Here is an 18,731-nt window from a genome sequence, read left to right on the forward strand (position 1 = left end):
CTTTCTTACACCGTGATCGTAGGATTCCGAGGGTGAGGATTGCGCCGGCTAGCGAGCCCCGATACGACCAGAGATTGTTTCCAGCGGTTTGTTGGCGAGCTCGAGCGAACGACCAAGGTATCCAAATCTACTTATACTATCGACCATGAGAAGTTATTTTTTAAATAGTATGAAAATTCATTAAGAAGTGGAAATGTAGTTCGTCGGTCAGAAATTAACCGGAAGTTCGTGGAATTTTTATTTATATTTATTATTTATTATAAAATTGCGATTTTACGAAAATTTTTATCGCATTAAGGAGACGTGATAATTTGTTTCGTCGATTAACGAATAGCTCAAGGCAAGAATTTTATTTGAGCGCGCAATGCATAATATATATTTTCAAATATTTAGTCTCTGTAACCCCAAGCGATTATTTAAGCGTAAACCCCCTGGAAACCGAGATGCGCATATGTTCCTGGACATGCTAATTCATTTGCTCGAAAGTTAAAAACTTACAAAGTAGTCGGTTCTTTCGATTAAAATATTTCAGCGTTCTTTTCCCTAGATAATATATATATATATATGTATATATGAAAAAGAATGTTATTGATAATTAGCAAAATAAATAAAAGGGTAGAATTTAATTTTATATAACGTAGAAAGCGTTTTGTACGATCGTATAATAGATTAAATGTTCTCTCGACTGTACCAAAACACTCGTAAATATATCGAAGAATTTCGATAATTCGTCTAGTACTAAATTTTATTGCGAAACGTTAATCTGAGAAAAAAAAATACCAAACAGTTTCAATCGAGTTACACTGATTAAAAACGCGAGTAATTAACGCGGTAAAAGTTAAACAAACAAACTACGAAGTTTGTTCGTTAAACAAAGACAAACCGTTTTCAGAAGCAAACTCGCGATTCTGCGAGTAATCGTTAATCAGCGCGACAAACAGCGAGCGCCTCGAGGAGCAACGAATTTGTCGAAGAGATTTCTTTTCAATAAATTGCGACATAAGATACACGTTTCCGCTTTCCACGAAAGAAACAAAGCTTCGAGGCTAATATTAATCCACGACCATATAGAAATCCTTCCCTTACGAGTTAGAAACTCCATACGAAAGACTCGTAAACGTGGCCCCGTCGTCGACGCGGGGCATAGCACGTGGAAATCTGAAATGTCGGTTAGTTACCGGGAAGTTTATCGACTTACAGGGCAAGTTTTCGCCTCGTGAAACGGCAGCATAAAAGTAAGGCAACCAACGTGCAAGGAACTTTAATAAAACCGAGGTTCCTCGCCCCGAGTGTGCCAGCTCGAAACCCCCTTTCGCCTCTCTTTCTCTCGCTGGCACAAAAAGGATGAGTTTCGCGATATCACAGTGCAATTATCTCCGAGGAAATGAGCTTTGCATAGGCCGCCAGGAACGTGTGCAATACCCGGTAGAAAACATATATATGAAAGAGGTCGCGCTAAGGCAAAGACTCGGTATTTATACGTTTCACGAGGTAAAACGACGTCTTGGGGCGTTCAAGCATTTATGGTGCACGTTCCAGTTTTGAAAAGGACGGGGCGATGCACGAATGAATCGCCGTTCTCTGGCCATGATTTTAAAATCGCCGGGGAAATTAGTTGACAGAACTGGCCCGGCCAGAAGAGCGGTCCGGCGAAAAATCTCTTCGTTAGATTTAATAGGAATTCGACCTTCGCACAGAAACGCTCCACGTTGATGGATCATGAATCTTTCATGGGATTTTTGCGTGTGCCGGTTCTAGGTTTAAGAAACGATTTCGAAGGCCGGGATCAAACTACGAAACTGACTGCGGCTTGAATACACCTGTGATCGCGTAAAGGAACTAGAAAAAGGGAGAGAGAGAGAGAAAGGAGAATTGAAAAAGTCGCTTTCACGTTGATACGCTCTTGACTGAAGCTTCTTGGGTCGGCCGATTCAAGCAAGCCGCGCATAATAGCAGCTCGACTAACCGTAATTTCGTCCTATTTTGTCGGATAAATCATACTGACTGTTTCCAGCGACTGGCGTAAAAAGTGGTTTGCGTCAAGCTTCCAATTGCAACCGTTTCGTTCGAAATTAATTTTCAATGTGTAACGAGGAATTTTTGTTGGTTTTACCTGCAAATTTAATAAATTTATCCTTCGATAAAAAGCGACAGAATTTAATACATTTTATGTCGGTTTATTACGTGTTACTTCTGTAAATTAAATCCTTTTGCTGTTTTTCAACGAAAGATTAAAAACACGATCGTTTCGTATATCGCCGTGTGACCGTGTGTTCAACGAAGAAGATGCTCCCAGAAACCGATAGAAGAGAAAAGAAACAGGTCGATTCCGCCTGTCTGTTCGCTAAACCTACAAAGATCGTTCTAACTCTCGACTGCGTACGAAATTGCAGGAAATCGGCCTTAAGGACACACGTTAATCTACGCATCGAAACGAACGGAGGAATTCTCAATTCCTCCAGTTTTCCAGCGTGTGCAAGCAGAGTCCCCGAGAAGAAGCAAAGAGAAGGAAGAGGAGTAGGTGGAGAAGGTGAGAAGGGGTCCTCGGAGAGAGGGGCGTCCTCTAAGCTGAATAATTCAAGCTCTCATTAGGGCGACAAAAGCACCCTGATGGATAGCTGCTTGGCTCTGTTGCCTGTCGTTTGTATGGAGCCACACGTACTTACACACTTGGCGTTTCATACGCTACCTGGCCGTATACGTACGTCAGTGGTCCCTTACTCGGCCCTGGAATATACATATAGGCGCGCAAACATCCCGTAGACCCGACCTCTCCCGACCACTCGTTACGTTTCTGCGTTCTCTACCCCCGTCCACCTTCCGACTCTCTTTCGCCCCGCTTTATCGCTATCAAGATGTGTTTTCTTTTGATTTGTTCGACCTGCAGGGTGTAGATTGGAGTCGCTGTCCAGCAGATGTGAGCCAGGGTGAGTCCACCTGATACTTTAAGGGTGATACCTTCGCTGTGTCGAGGATTGGGATGAGCGAGACTTCTTCGGTCTTTGATTCCAGTTTGAATACGTACATGCACTCGCGTGTCTACATGTTTCTAGGTGGCAGTAGAAGGTTTAGAGCAAACTGAGAGACGAGGTGATCTTAAGAGTAAGATAACTCGTTTTTTCTACGAATATGTGGGCTAGAAATGTTGCTGAAAAGCTGAAGCATACACGCGACATGTGAAATATACGTAGCAAAACGTAGGATTTATTTTTACTCCGTTTTCCATGTTTGAATAACAACCGTCTTATAAAAGTTACTTGACGCGATTGGCAAAATTTATTTAAATAAAAGTCGATACTGCACCGCTCGATCTGCGTAAATCCAAAACCGAGCAGCGACTGGAAAATAAACTTGCTGCTTGCGTCTAAAATCTCTATTACAACCACCTGCAACCCGAGGATCGTTGCATTCCAACAGTTTCCTCCTTCTCATTACCACTTATTATCACAAAGACTCGTTCCCGGGATTGTAAATATCTTTCTACTATCCTATTTATCTCTCTAACTCTCCTCCCTTCGGCCTCGTCCCCAACCTTCTTCCGACTACCTTGTACCCTCCACCTGCAGCCTCTTGCCCATCCCCTGTCGCAGCCTCTTTGTTTTATTTCGAATGTTCTTTCATTTCTTAAAAGGTTCTCCGGTGATAATTAGCACAATGCGCGGCGGCATTAATTATTACCTGCGCTAATTACCCGAGGATAAATCGCTCTCGGCGAGGGGTAGCCGGCGTTGGCGGCGGATTCGAGGGTCGTCGGGGCGGTTTCGAGGGGTTGGGCGGCCGGTCGAGCTGGCCCATTACCGTTATTGCTGCAACAAACCGTCCAACAACAGCGATAAATACGGGCGAGAAGCTGGCGTTACAAATGTCTCTCTGAGTTATGATTATTTAGCGCGACTGCTGCCGGCCGGATCGTTCGTTGCGGCCTGCAAACCGACCGGTTCCCATTTCTGCGAGAGTTTATGCGGCCACAGCTTTTGTTGCTGCACGTGTTTCGCGTATTCCTTTTACGTTCAACTTGCTTCGCTTTCTTTACAGCTCGTTTTTCCGCACGTGTTGTCTTAACAGAATCCTATTCTTCCGCTTATTCGGTATCTCGTTTGATTTAATCCCGTAATGCACAGCCCCTTGTCTTATACGACCAATCGTTAATTTTATTAACCATTTATGTATATATATATTTTCGAAAATTTCGATCTAGTCGATAACCGTCTATCAGCGTGAAACGCAGCTCGGTGTAACAGTTACTGCAAAAATAAATGAAACAATTATTAAAGTTTAATTTAAAAATGTATTCCTCTGTATGTATTTACAAAAATAGCTAAAAATATTTCATGCGAATTTTGATGATTTATTTATATCATAGGTAATACAGGTACGATATTCTGTGTACATTGAACGTATAGTGTATACAGAAACACTTTATATAGTGTATATAGAAACATTCATATAACGTAAAAGTGTGTGTGTGGGGAGGGAGGTACCGAATTAGTTGAATTGGGCGAAAAAAGTAATACGATTTTGATACCCACGACATATGTACGAATGCTCAGGTATCTAAAGTTGTCAGTGACAATCTACCTTAGCCCCTGCCAAACTGTAACCACGTTCTATCATTTGTAGAGGGGTAAAGATAGTTTCCGCACAAACCGCTAGAGGTAGTATACTTGCTAGTATCCTTCTCGCAAGCGAAATTACTCACTGTCTGATTTATAAAAGCTGCTGAAATTAATTTATTTATCGCTTCTCGGCCTTATGGCTAAGATCAAAGTGTAGTATCTGTTCTTATCAGCTTAATATCTGATACACTCCCCATTGGGGAGTCAGAATATTAACCTGATTTTTGAAACTAGACGGAGATGAAGGGCTTGCTCTTCCTCTGTCACGAGTCGGCCCGACATTGCAGTACAGTTGGGAACGGCTCAACAATAAAATTCTAAAATTAAATATTTATAGCTAACTTATCGCGATTAAGTATTTTTCAAAAATACAAGTTCTTCGTTCCAATAAAAGCGCTTACCTTTGCAAAACGCCGCTAATTTATTTGTAAGAATAGAATGCCTCGAGTATGAGCAGTTATACCGCGATCCTTAGTCTTTTGATGATACGTTTCAAATAATTATATGCGATAAAGGGATGTGGTATATGTACGACAATTGTAATCATAAATAAAAAGTCACAGCTAAAACAAGACATCCCATATTCAACAGTACTTACGTGTAGTGGTATAGCTACAAGTAATAAGAAGACTTTCAAGATCTAGTTAGTGTAACTTTCGTTAAAGTTATATTGAAGATTAGATTGGCAATTTTTAAGACCTTGTTAGTGCATCCTGGTGGAGGCTTACACAACTTGGTGGATTAAATAGTTATCTATCGAACACGTTTCTTTGCTTACTGTAGCTCAATCATAACCGTGATGGCTCGACATTCTCTAGAGTGGCGCTAACTAGAGATAGCAGGGTTTGTCATTTACCAACCGTTTCACATGTTCTGAAATACCGATCGTTCTGTCGTTGACTTTAGTCACCAACGATTCTTAAACATCTTGATTATCATTGAGTAAGAATAAGATACTGTATACTTGTCCGTAGTGGTATACTGTTACGTTTTGTCTGACTCGTTTTGGTTGCGTTGCCGTTAATTTTTGAATTTAGATTAAATTGTAGTATTGTCTGTTATTTAATGCGATTTGAAATTAAACTCCACGTTTCGGCTAACCTGCTATGCGCAGGAGTACTGGCACGGGAGAGGATTAAAGTTGGTGAAAATAAATGTTCGCTTAATCCTGCTATATTATTAGACAAATATTCTTCACAAGAGAAAATGTTTATTCGTATTCTAATTGAATATTGGCAGAATAGTCGTTGAAATTTCGAATGCTCGGAGTTACAATCGTTCGCAATACGTTTTCGCTCTTATTAATTACAAGATTTTAATTTCGATAGATTTTCGATAGTTTACAAATTGACAAATACAAACACGTCGATTAACAAGACTAACAAGAATTGGAAACTAATAAAACAAAGAACTAAAAGCTAAAGAACCTAAAAGCTGAGAGCAAAACTAAGAGCTAAAGGAATTAAGAGCTGAAAAACTAAGGAACTAAAGAATTAAAAAAACAAAGTGTATTTTCGACCAATCGCGGGGAGACGAACTCGCGAGGAGGGACGTCAACGGGAGTCGTAAATTCCCGTTACGATTATAGCAATCGACACCACGAGTTGATCGATCCCCTGATTTCCGTTAAGATAATAGGGGTGGTTGAGTTAGTATAACACTGTGATTCACAGAATTATAAGGTTTTATTTCCAACACTTGAGTTACACTGTTGAGTAGATATAATTCCTTGATGACAACTCGTCGCCCGAAGGTAAGATAGATATGCACGCTAGAGCAAGGCTCTTAGACTTGAACTTCGTATGTTAGTGGACGTAGCACTAGAGGATACTTAGTAGAGGAAGTGGCGTTAGATTTGGACTTAGTTGGTGAATCTTCTAGCGATGTAGAAGAAGTAGTTGACTCTTCCAACGGTGTAGAAGAAGTTTGATATTTCCCAAGGCGCTCCAATCGACTAGTTAGACTTCGTGATGTAGTACGCCATATGTTTGTAATCTATGACACACGTATGACAACGTATCTGTAACTGAACTCTACTCTATTATGTAAATTTATTATCATTTATTTCAAGTAGTTTAGTTTATACCCTTTATCTTCGGTGGTAAGGATAGTGAAAATGATGTTCAATGCGCAAGTTTAACAAATTTATCTCAGCGCCATCTAACAGCCAATTTGTAAAACACACCACAGAATATCAAACTATTGAGCATCTTAGCCCCTCCATTGCAGTTTCCAATGTTCCAGGGCTATTGTGGTTGTGTATTACTGTTATGTTTATACGACCGTGCCTCAGTGCTTCGGGCAATGCTTTAGTTACAAACTGTACGTGAATCTATGATAGTTCCATATTATTATAGTTTACTGGTTTCGTTCGACTGTGTTAATTGTGTTATGTCCCGTACAAGCAGCGGATGTAGAAATTACATGAATGTATTTTAATATTTATATGTACTTCTTAGTCAAACGTACTTCATCTATAAATATCTCAATTTTTTAAAAATAATAGTAATGAAAGTAAAATAATGGCTAGTATGAGCGAAATACTTCATGCTATTGCTAAAGAAGCAAGTTTGTCTTCAAATAATAATGTATCTACGTCAGAACAGTCAAATTTTCCATCTATACCGATTATATATTCTCCTTATGTAGTTTCCAGTCGCGGAAAATCCAATGCTAGAAAAGAACAGCAGCTAAAACGGGGTTTTAGTCTTCGTCGTTCACTAAGCGATGATGATATTCCTACCAAAGACACTATCATGAAAAATTTAAATGTTTCAGTTGAAGAAGAAGAACGTACCGCACAATATTTTCATTTTCTTTTGAATAAAGAGACGGATAGATTAACCAAATTATGTGAAAAGTGGATGAAAATTGTGATAGAAGCTAAAATTACAGAAATTGATCGACTGGAAATAAATCGAGTTATTGAACAGACATATTTGTTAATAAATAAAAAGTTTGATAGATTTCGTCAATTGGTTATTAATTGCGAAACAGGGAAAGGAGAAATGTTAGTTACATGTAAAGATTTGCAAGGATTTTGGGATATGATGTACATGGATATAAAAAACTGTGATTTACAATTTGAAAAATTGGGGGATCTTTGTTCACAGGACAGGAAAGAAGACGTGTTTGTTAACAGATCAGTTACTAAAAACACATTAAATTCTATTAAAGCTATCTTAATAAAAAGAAAACGGAAGATGACACCAAAAATTAGAAACAGTGGTGGTAAAAGTAAACTTGAATCTAATTTATATCAAACGTTGGGTGATAAATATGAAAAGAATATAAGTTTTGGGATAAAACACAAAATAAGGGCTATATTTAGTAGTTTTAATGAAAAAAAACTTTCACCTGTAATGTGCGCTAAAAGATTAAGTTTACTGCAACAAGTACAATTATCTGAAACATTGTCGAAACAAAAGCCTTGCTCAAAAATAATAAATCTGAGTGAAATATGTAAAACACCAGAAGTTCAGTTAGATGATTCAGTATCTTATATTAATTCTAATCAAACACCAGGAAAGAGCATATTAAAACAGCCAAAGAATTCAGCCAAAAAGGAATGTCTCACGAAATTAACAAATAAAGTTAACTTTGCTGATCATATAGTTTTAAATGAAGTACCAATTGACGAAGAAACAGAGGTAAAATTAAATTTAGCTGCAGCATTGTCAAAAATAGATAATTTTGATCTTGATAGCTCTAATGAAGAAACAGCTTTTAGAGCAGAAAGAAAACTTTTTTTTGATGACGTTAGATCTGATGTACATAAAGATGATATCAAAGAAAATTCAGAAAATAATAAAATAACGTCTCCACGAACACAAATGGCAATAGCATTCCAAGAATTGAATAAAAGTCTGGGTACACTACAAGAAAGAAGCACGAGGGAACAAAATTTTGTAGATAAAAATGCGATACCAAATCAAACTCCACCATTCAATAGAAATATTTTCACACCAATTAATGAAAATAAAGATGTTGAAACTGTAAATACACTAAAACAGAAAGATATTCCTATAAATGACAAAAAAGAAATCAGCCATAGTGATGAAAATATAAGAATTTTAAGAAATAGAACTATTATTTCAATGGATACACCTATAGCTAAGAGATCTTTTAGCGAAATGTCTATGGATATAGAAGAATTGGGACATAAAGAAAATGAATCACCTGTAGAGAAGAAAAGAAGAACAAGTTCTTTTAAAATTAACGTTGATAATAGTGAAAAAATGAATATAGATGAAACTAATAACGACAAGGAAAGATCTATTAAAAACGTCAAATTTTCTGGTACTGATAATTCCCAGTAAACTAGTATTTTATTTGTTCTAAATGCAATATTTGAATAAGTATGTTTCATTGCAGGAAAAGAACATAGTGCAGAAAGCGTTCAGAGGTGTAAAATACATTTCAACAAATACATTCCAATAGAAGATTCTATTTCTTTGGAAATGCAAAAGAAAAGTAATTATTTTATTTTAATTTTTCTTAATCAGAGATTATACTTAGATATTTCATTTATATGTATATGTACACAATTTAATTTCAGCTCCAGAACGTATTAGGGGATCTGGAAACAAAATATCATAGTTTGTATGACTGATGTACAAATATAAAGTTTTTATAATTTTTAGTCGGTTTAATGAAACTTTCACTTGTTACACTTTTTATCTACGAAAATCCTCAAGTGTTTATATGGATTGTTTTCATTGAAACTACATTTTTAAGCATTTGACGTCTTCGTTTTTAACTTTAATATGTACTTTATATTATATTAATATGTAATGTCAATGTACTATATATTCTTATTAGATTAAATAGGATTTCATTGAGCAACATATTTGTTTATAAAGGGACAACCAGGGGAAGTTAGAAAATTTGTGCGTGTTGTATAATAATATTTATATTAATAAAGTTTATTTTTTGTCAGAATCATGCATATGATTTATGATCACAGATTACAAGGGATAGCACACAAGTCGTTGACTTTGTCATCTATGGAAAGACATCTATCCTGTTAATCATCACGCCGTATAAGATTTCTTTACGTACGGTTGGGTTGGAGGAGTTAATGTCACATTAGGTTTAAGAATGTATCACTAGCACAGTTTTTAGTTGTTAAACAAAACCTTTCATCCACCAAGGTCATTTTGTCGATAAGTAATTATCAACATGTAACAGAATATGTTATTTTTTTCTATTCATGTCGATTTGGCGAATTTTATTGTGAGAGTGTAACAGCTTCAGGAGAATAAAACAAAGAATAAAGCTTATCTTGTCATGTAAACACATGAATTTATATGTTATTATTGAATTATTATAATAATCAAAATCGATTTTCGCTTCTGAATTTAAACATAATTTAAAAGTTGTTCTACCTGAAACTGAATATATAATCTCATCTTGTACATTGTTTTTTCAAATATCTTACTTCATTTATTTAGTTCTATATTTTATTAATACTGTCCTTTCTTCCTAATATGGATATATGTACTTAATTAAATGAATAAAATATTTTGTATAGACCAAAGCAAACCAGTACTTTTTATTTTAATTTATTATCGCGGTTGTTTCCTTTGCCATTTCATGAAATTATATTTTCAGATAGAGTAATATTTCTTTCAAAGATCATTTTCTACATTTTCTAGTTGTAAAATTCACTGTGAAATACCATTTATTACAAAGAATTTATCCAAGTAGACGATACATGATGTGTACTACGTTTCATATAAATTATCGTTGTTATGCACTGCCTAGCAATAATTACTCTTTAAAGTTATCTTAATTCCTCTTACTTCATGGAACGCATAATAGTCAATTCCTACATACAAATAAGACAAGACCTAAGAACAAGACGTCTCGTTTTCGAATGCACCGCGCCTGAAATCAGATCACCAAATATCCCCACGTTCCATTTATTCTTCTTCCACCGCAAAAGCAGGTCCAATGGAGGGGATTGATACATTATCCTCGTGATATCGCGAGCAATGGAAGGGGAATAGCTCCGCGTGGTGCGGTGGGGAATGTTAGAGATGGTCGTGGGGTTCGATAACGCAAGCCTGCCTTGTCTAATTACTTTTACTTGTATCTGCTCGTATTTACTGGTAGAAGGAGAAGAGTCGTACGGAGCAGCATAGAACACGAGCTCGGGGCAGTAGGCACGAGGAAGGTCGTCTGTGAGAAACGAAGGATGGCCTGCTCGGAAACGCCGGTCACGACGCTTACAGTCTCCCTCGTTTATCTTCTGACGCTTTTCGGTGAGTTACCAACTTACAAGTTGGCCCACCTGCTTTCACGTTTCGATCTTACGTACTTTCCCGCGCGACGTCATCCATCCTCGTTAATTTTTAAATCCCTTTGCTATATTATTTGTCATTTTTCAATGTTTCGACCATCTATCCAGGCAACTATTCATAGAAGTGCTTGACGTTGATTAAAATTATTCAAGTGACTGTTTAAACAACTGTATTTATAAGCACAATAAGAACGTCCAATTTTCTTTAAATCTTTGATGTTATAACTATCCTTGTGTAAGTTAGAAAAAATTCGATAACTTGTGAACCGCATCGTATTATATATGTTTATGATATAGATTTTTATTTAACCACTTTTCCTCGATTGGTTCTATCGATAAGTAGCTAGATTAAAAACAGTTAAATTAAGTAAATTAGAAGTGCAAAAACGTTTAATACGTGTTAACTGCTATAATGTTTAACCGTTGCATCGAACAAAGAATAAAGTTTCGTCTTGTGTTTAAATGAAATCCGACGAATCTTATGAAAGTATCTACGCAGTGTTTGTTTCTTTGTTCAATGTATCTATACATTCAGTACTTTTTTGGTATTTCACTTTGTACCGGTTTGGTTAATCAAGGCTACAAAATTATTTTCTAACTCGGGGCATAGGACAATTATAGTAATCGACAACATAACTTTAGGACTTAAGAACAAAAAATAATTCTTTAATTACTTTAAAGTGCTACGAAGATCGTCTCTGATAGAAGTTTTTTTATATTTCAGGTTCCTACTGTCAAATGGCCCCAGGTAAATTAACATCTCTTTGTTTTATATTTGACATACTTTAATATAAAAAAACTAAAGGAAGATAAATAATAAATGTGATTTTTCTCTGCATAATTTACTTTCAGCAATTCAGAAAATTCGTTAGTAAAATATAAAATAATTGAAAACGTTGTACATATGCGGATCTATAAACTAAAAATAAATTGGAGCCTGTTTGGCGGGATAACTGATCTGAGATAACCTAACAGTGGTTAGGAATTCACGATTGGATTTTACTCCTTTTAGCATTGGTAATTTTACTCGAAACAGAAGATTCAAACGAAATCAAGCACCAAATTCGAAATTCAATTTTGTTCATTTTTAATTGTTATTAATATACTTTGGTTATGGCTATTTTTGTTTAACTTCCTTTTCATTTTCGATTACAAAAAATAGCTCGATCCAAAAAATAGCCGCAATTCATCCTTTCATTAATTACGAGAACGGAGTAACTATTTCCGTTTCCTTGTCGTGTAGCAGGGACTTGGTGAATTAACGGTGTTTATCGTTGGAGTATATTGGTGATATGCGATTATACATTCGTGTACACAAGTAAAGCCTGTGCCTATATATGCATGCATCTCGTATAGAGCACACTGAGGGCTTCGCCGCTTTTAGAAGAGCGATCCAGACTGTGACGATTTTGTGTGCGTAGATATGCGTACGTTTGTATACTGGGCGACTCAAAAATAGGGATTTGTGTTATGTAAAATATGAATCCATTAAAAGTTTATTTAATTTTGAGAAAATATATCATAATGAAATATCTCCTTTTATTTCATTACTTTATTTCCTAACTTTATTACATAAATGTTTATAAAATCACGCGAAGAACTATCTCTCGAGAAAAACGTTTATTTCTGCATTTGCAATAAGAGACTATAAAGGCAATATTTGTGGAGGTATGTCAGCGTGTGACAAGCAAATTGATTAATTTAATTATTACCGAAGTGAATTTCAAGGGATTAGGTTGAGTATTAAATTTGTTTATTGTACGTTTATACCAGTGTTATATCTATTTCGAGAAATATCATAACGATAATATTTTAAAGAAAGTCGTATGACTTTGTTGTTTTTAAATTGGATTTATGAATGCGAAAACTGATATGTATCGTTTAATTGTGCTGATGCTAGTTGTATTGTAAATTCTTAGATTTCTGATTTTACCTTTTTTTCCCTATTTTCGTCATATTTTTGAGCCACCTTGTATGCACACTCGTGTGAACATATTTATCTTCGTGTAACCATACGCTGCACTTATAGATCCTTAAGTGCCAACGCTGATACATATTAAGTGTTTCCACAAACATGTAATTAGAATTATAGATCTTATCTGTTTATGAAAATATTATTTTCTTACACCAAATTAACGACATGGAAAGTAGTGTATTAAAACACGGTAGAATGACTAATTACGAATTGACGATTTGGAAGCAGATTGGTAAGTTAATTTTCAAATGCAATTATCGCATCGATCGGCATAATTACATTTACGTACTAAGTGAAAAAAGGTAGCTATCTACAAGTTATACTATTCTAAAGTTTCATATAAAAACAGCTCATACACTTACTAACGAGTACAAACTCGAATTAAAATAATCACTGATTCTTCCTTTTGTTCTTTGCAGCTCTATCACTCCACGATATTAGTAAACAAAAAGGAAAAAAGAAAAATATACGTTTCATAACTTCGTAATCGCGCCAAACATTCTACACTCACGTATCTAACCACACGCAAACGTCAGCCGACGATCACTTACACACAGACAACCGCTATTCAGTGTGTCCCATTCTCATTGGCTTATAGACGAGCCATTACAGAGTCCATGGAGTAACAATGTTTGTCAGTCGACGGGTAACTTTGCCAGATCACATATCGAAATTGTCGCGTCGATCCTCGATCGATTCTTCGCCGGGTTTTCTCGTAGGACAGGGCGGAACGATAGATCCACGTTGTTTCTGTTACTTTATCGATCATGTATTGGAAAGTGTGCGTGATTTTTGTAGCCATGGCTGGTGCTACTAGAGGCTGGGACCTGGCAAGCGGATTGAAATATAAACTGACGACAACATTGCTGTTTAGCGAGGCAGCTCCGTCGAAATCCAGCGGGGACGTTGGCTTTCGATTAACCGGCGAATTGGATGTAACCGCCGTTTGGCAGAAACCGGATGATCCGAGTAGCTTTTTGCTGAATATCGAGGTGGGAATCGTTACTGTTTTATACAACTTCATTTATTGAAACGAAATTTTGGCTAGTGTTCGATTAAATGAATTTCTGTTAAGTGGATTTCTTCTACTCTTGAATAATGAATTGCTGTCACTTTAATGAGAGAAATGGCAGGAGAGTCGGTGAATTCCTTACCGTATACCTAATACGTAATTCGTGAAGTTTTGGTAAAATACGGATTATTTCTAACTCGATGTATACAGATTCCAGTTCTTATCTTTGCTGTTCCCTCTTTGGAGATATGTTTGTATTAAATTCCTTTCTTTATTCGCGTACCATTCGCGTGCCATTGATAGCACGCATGAAAGTTCTTATTCAAGATGTAAAATATCTGATATTATCATTTTTTATACATATTTGTGTTTTATCAATAGCACAGTGTTCAGTCTATAATTGCCGAGTTCTATTGAATTTAACGAGACAGTTACTGCATGCAAAGGAAAATCTCAGTTTCAAATAGAATTTTTATCGAGCAACGAACGATAAATGGGGAGTTCGTATTAGCAATATTAAGCTATGATAACCTTTTCTTAAAAGATTAAAGTACAGCACGTTTTACCAGATACCGTGAATGTATAATATATACAGTCGTCTCGACAAATAAGTTAACGGCCTTACGTTTAAACTTTTAGCGGAAACGTTAATTTGTTTTCCTAAGCAATTATATATTATCTTCCGAGTATTCCCTTGATCACTGCCAAGGCTTTGATCGAGGTGGCCGCCATATATCAGGGCTGTCCTCGTGTCTCTTGCTTTTATAAAACCTCTTCCTTTTTCACCTTTTTCATATACTTACCATTTAGGACTTGGCAGGAAAACATTGAATAATAACTACATGACTAGCCTGTATACGCTTCCTGATGACTCACGAAGGTTACTGCACAAAATATTTGGGCAATTGATTTAATTAGATCGATTATTAACATTTCACTATCGTTTCATTTCTACTACAAATTTTCACAGTAATCGTCATGGATAAAAACAAATTCTTGTATTTTTCATAGCTCCTGCAACCACAACTGTGGATCAAATCTCGAAGTGCTCCAGAACTAGAAGGATTCGTCGAACACTCCTCCAGAATAAACGCCCTTGCACAGAAACCTTTGCTAATATTTTGGAGAAACGGCGACGTAAATTCCATCTTCATGGATACTGCAGAGAGCGTCTCTTCGGCAAACCTCAAACGTGGCTTAGCTAGTTTATTCCAATATACAGTGTTCGATAGCGACGTCGAGGAACGAGATGCTTCCGGTCTCTGTAAAGTAACGTACCATTCTTTGGGACCGAGGACAATGGGAAAACGAAAAATATCCTGCAAGCAAAATATTCTACCACCAAAGAAACGGCATTCGAATCCATTGTTCGGCGTGAAGCTTACGAGTACTCGTAATTCAACCTACGAACTCACGGAGCAGCTTTTGCCTAGCTTGATTCGTGATGAGGAGAGTCATCGAATGGCACTTACCGCCAGACCGGAAGTGGGCGCCATCGTCACGTCGGAGAGGACACTCGAGCTGCTTCCTGGCACGCTCAGCGCTAAAACCGTGCAGGCTGATACCTTGAATCAAGCTCTCGCTGCCGCGCAACCTGGATACAGAGAAACGAGTATCGAGCTACAATTGGAACCGTTCTCGTGCCCTGACTACGGATGCCCCACGGTTAGTTCATAAAATTCTTTTTCCTTGTTTTCTTTTAGAACGTACATTTTCCCATTAATCTATTCTAATTTAATACATGCAATTTGTTAACCTTCCTCGGCATTCCATAAACATCTTATGTTGTTATGGAAACTGATTTCTCGCCAAAATCAACAGCGTGCCGGTAAGCTGGGATACTTAAAATTATCTTCGTTTAAATCAACAAGTTTATTTGTCGAGTGTTTCCTGTTCTTTGTTTGCTTATGAGTAACCAATGATAAATGAATAAGGCAGGAAATGAAAGACACGTTACTGCATAACATCTTCTCATAAAGTCATCCATTTCATTATCCTGCTGGTAAATTAATAGATCTAATAGATTAAAAATTGTACAAACAGATTTGCGATATCAAAATTATGGGAAATAATCGACTATAAATAAACATTTAATCGTATTTTTGTAATATTTGATTTTAGATCGAACAAACGGTCGAAGAGTACCGCAGCGCCCTGGAGAACAACGCATTGGGTACTGGAAAATCTGCTTCGGCGTTCCTGAAGTTACTACCTCTAATCAGATCAGCCTCTCCAGATGAACTGCAGAAGCTCCTAAAAAGTCCACGATATCGTCAAATAAAACCTCAACTATTAGATATCTTTGGCGCCGCCTCGACCATAGCAGGGCATCAAGCAGCCATGAAAATTCTTCGACAAGACGAAATAGGAAACGATACTGAAAGATATCTTTGGGCTCTGTCTCTGTCTCCAACGCCGAATGCAGATATCGCTAAAAATATTCTGAGACGATCGGAAGAGACCCATCCGAACGACAAAGTGTCAGAAACGATAGCTTTAACCGCAGCAGCGATGGCACGTCATTTAGAGTGTCCAGCTAGCATCGAGAAAGCAAGAATCAGTTTGGAAATCGGTCTCGATACTTGCACGGGGGAAGAGTGCAAGCTGAAGTTCCTCAGGGCTCTAAGAAATTTGAGAACCAAGGCTGCGATCCCGATCTTGTTAAAATTTGCAACGAGTGAGAATAAAGCACTCAATGTCGCTGCTTGGAAGGCCCTGTCAGCGCTACCCAGAGATTCGCTGACTGCTGAAGTAAAAAAGGTAGCCAAACGAGTCTTTTACGAAATAGGTGGGCCAAAGAGAGACAGTAGTTCTAGAACTATAGCCTTGGATATTATTCTTGAAACGAATCCATCGAAGGAAGATATCAGACACTTGGTGGAGTATTTAGCAAACACAGATCTCGATTACGAGGTTCGGAAGTATCTCGGTCAACGATTGGAACAACTCTCTGATAAGGATCTTCGATTTGCTAAAGATCTGAGCGAAGTTTTGAGTACGTGTGGAAAGGATATCGTTAATTACAACGTGTATTCCCAGAAAGGTCTTAGCACAGCGTTCACGAGAAACTTTCTAAGGTCAATAGATAGTAATGGATCATTGATAACTATTCAAGAGATTCAGTCAGGTTTAATGAAGCGTGGAATAGTCGACGTAGTTCTTCAAGTTGAAGACCACGAAGAGGCGCTATTCTCTCTTGGCCTGTTCGCGGGAGGCCTAGGAAGCTTCGTTTCGACTTCCAGCCAGGAAAATGACATTCAGGATGTCGAACCATCTACTGCAGGAATGGAGCTCGATTTCCTAGGTGTTGGTATCAGGCCATTCGTCTTCTTCTCTGGCCAAGGGGAACTTATGAGTCACGTCTGGTCTGGATCAGCGTCCGAACGAACTCCAGCTTTCCAGGCCTTAGCTGCTCTCCATAACTACAACGAATACATTCCATTGGCCTCGGGAATCGTAGCCGAAATCGACGTCCAAGGTGCGGTTAGCTTCGATTTAGCTGGACAAATTCAACTGAGCCTATGGTCCAGAAACGCTCAGTCACTGGTGGATCTGAAGGCTGGAATTATGATCCAGGGAGGAACGAAAGTGCGTTCCGACTTTGTGCAGAGCATGGCTGAGTTCTCCATGTCGATGGAACCGAAATTGGAGTTGGCCACCGACGTAGACTTTTCCGGGCCGGTATCTCTGTGCATGAGACTTAGCCAACCAGAGAACGTGGTGAAGTATCAGGTATATAAGGTTGAAAGGGTAGCTGGAAGTAGGCACAAATTGAGAAAAACCAGGAGGATGAGGTTGCATAATCCTGGGAGGTCTTATCTGTTGAACAGAAAGAATAACGAGATGTGCTCGATGGTGTTCAGTTAATCGATAAAGACTGTTCGAGTTTGACATAGAACTTTATAGAATTTACGAAAACAGTTTTTATCGAAGATGTTACTTTCTTCTTCTTCCAATCGTGTATCGTGCAATGCGTCGAGGAAAGGGAATCGCGCGTGCTGCACGAAAAGGAACTGTATAGGTATATTTTTGTTGTAATTTTGTATTTTGTAATTACATTTTTTCTATTTTGTTATAATTTATATAATTTATGTACTCGGTACATTTACGATTTACGGGGAAAAAGAAATTTTATTCCGATGAAAATTGCTCGAACTCGTTCCACTTTTATCAACGCTATTTGTTTTGCAACTCATTTTGATTCGATTTTTTATAGTTGAATGACCCTTAATAATTGAATTATTTCATAGCCTTTTACATACGTGCTTTGCATATTTAAATGATACGCTAAGCGTAGAAGCTATAACGATTCTCATCAATTTTATTCAAAATATCTATGAGTAGTACACAAAATATTACTTTAAAATCGATATTAACAAGCAAAGAAATATCTAATACATTGTAGAGAGCTAAAAGTATATCGAGTTACTTATTTTTTGATGAATTTATAATTTATGAAACTTAATGTAATGCATGTTTTATACAAGGAATATTTTTATTCAGATATTGCTAGTTCAGAGAATATTGTGTGTTGAAAGATATTATATTTTATGATATATATAGGAAGAGCTGGAAGAAGGCAGATCTGGAATTTATAGAATGTATTGAAGAGAAATGGAAATCAGAAAAAGTTTATACATTTTCTAAATTAAATGGAGAAATTTTAATTTATTTGTCGGAATATGAGATAAGAGGTATAAAAGCTGATCTTGCATAAAGAAACGCAAAGTAAATCGTTGGAATAAATTGATTGAAATATAAGGATTAAAAAATGTCTTTTCTTTCGATCTTTAAGAACCTATCTTAATTTTCATAAAAATTCAT

General features: G+C 37.0%; 2 protein-coding genes and 1 non-coding gene across 4 annotated transcripts; all 3 read left to right on the forward strand.

Annotated features, from left to right (window-relative positions):
- Window positions 1-4,736: 4,736 nt before the first annotated feature.
- LOC117213534 lies at window positions 4,737-4,928 on the forward strand. Its single transcript, XR_004488673.1, has one exon. It is a non-coding gene; the product is annotated as a U2 spliceosomal RNA (small nuclear RNA).
- Window positions 4,929-6,870: 1,942 nt separating this feature from the next.
- LOC117213516 lies at window positions 6,871-9,457 on the forward strand. Its single transcript, XM_033458920.1, has 3 exons — window positions 6,871-8,915; window positions 8,991-9,089; window positions 9,175-9,457. Exons 1-3 carry the CDS (start codon window positions 7,139-7,141, stop codon window positions 9,213-9,215), a joined length of 1,917 nt encoding a protein of 638 aa, XP_033314811.1. The 5' UTR covers window positions 6,871-7,138; the 3' UTR covers window positions 9,216-9,457.
- A 1,131-nt stretch (window positions 9,458-10,588) lies between these two features.
- LOC117213514 (microsomal triglyceride transfer protein large subunit) lies at window positions 10,589-18,679 on the forward strand. Of its 2 annotated transcripts, XM_033458916.1 has the most exons (5): window positions 10,589-10,882; window positions 11,645-11,668; window positions 13,694-13,887; window positions 14,919-15,572; window positions 16,029-18,679. In XM_033458916.1, exons 1-5 carry the CDS (start codon window positions 10,816-10,818, stop codon window positions 17,772-17,774), a joined length of 2,685 nt encoding a protein of 894 aa, XP_033314807.1. In that variant the 5' UTR covers window positions 10,589-10,815; the 3' UTR covers window positions 17,775-18,679. The 2 variants fall into 2 exon arrangements, with proteins under 2 accessions (XP_033314807.1, XP_033314809.1); XM_033458918.1 differs by lacking the exon at window positions 11,645-11,668.
- Window positions 18,680-18,731: the final 52 nt, after the last annotated feature.

This window comes from Bombus bifarius, unplaced genomic scaffold, assembly GCF_011952205.1.
Source record: "Bombus bifarius isolate JDL3187 unplaced genomic scaffold, Bbif_JDL3187 scf7180000009111, whole genome shotgun sequence".
Taxonomy (NCBI): domain Eukaryota; kingdom Metazoa; phylum Arthropoda; class Insecta; order Hymenoptera; family Apidae; genus Bombus; species Bombus bifarius.

Coding starts and splice junctions, on each gene's coding strand:
- LOC117213514 (XM_033458916.1), top strand. CDS start 10,816: ATGGCCTGCTCGGAAACGCCGGTCACGACGCTTACAGTCTCCCTCGTT. Junction 11,669..13,693: donor CTACTGTCAAATGGCCCCAG/GTAAATTAACAT, acceptor TGATTTTTGTAG/CCATGGCTGGTGCTACTAGA. Junction 15,573..16,028: donor CTGACTACGGATGCCCCACG/GTTAGTTCATAA, acceptor ATTTGATTTTAG/ATCGAACAAACGGTCGAAGA.
- LOC117213516 (XM_033458920.1), top strand. CDS start 7,139: ATGGCTAGTATGAGCGAAATACTTCATGCTATTGCTAAAGAAGCAAGT. Junction 8,916..8,990: donor TAAAAACGTCAAATTTTCTG/GTACTGATAATT, acceptor GTTTCATTGCAG/GAAAAGAACATAGTGCAGAA. Junction 9,090..9,174: donor TTTGGAAATGCAAAAGAAAA/GTAATTATTTTA, acceptor ATTTAATTTCAG/CTCCAGAACGTATTAGGGGA.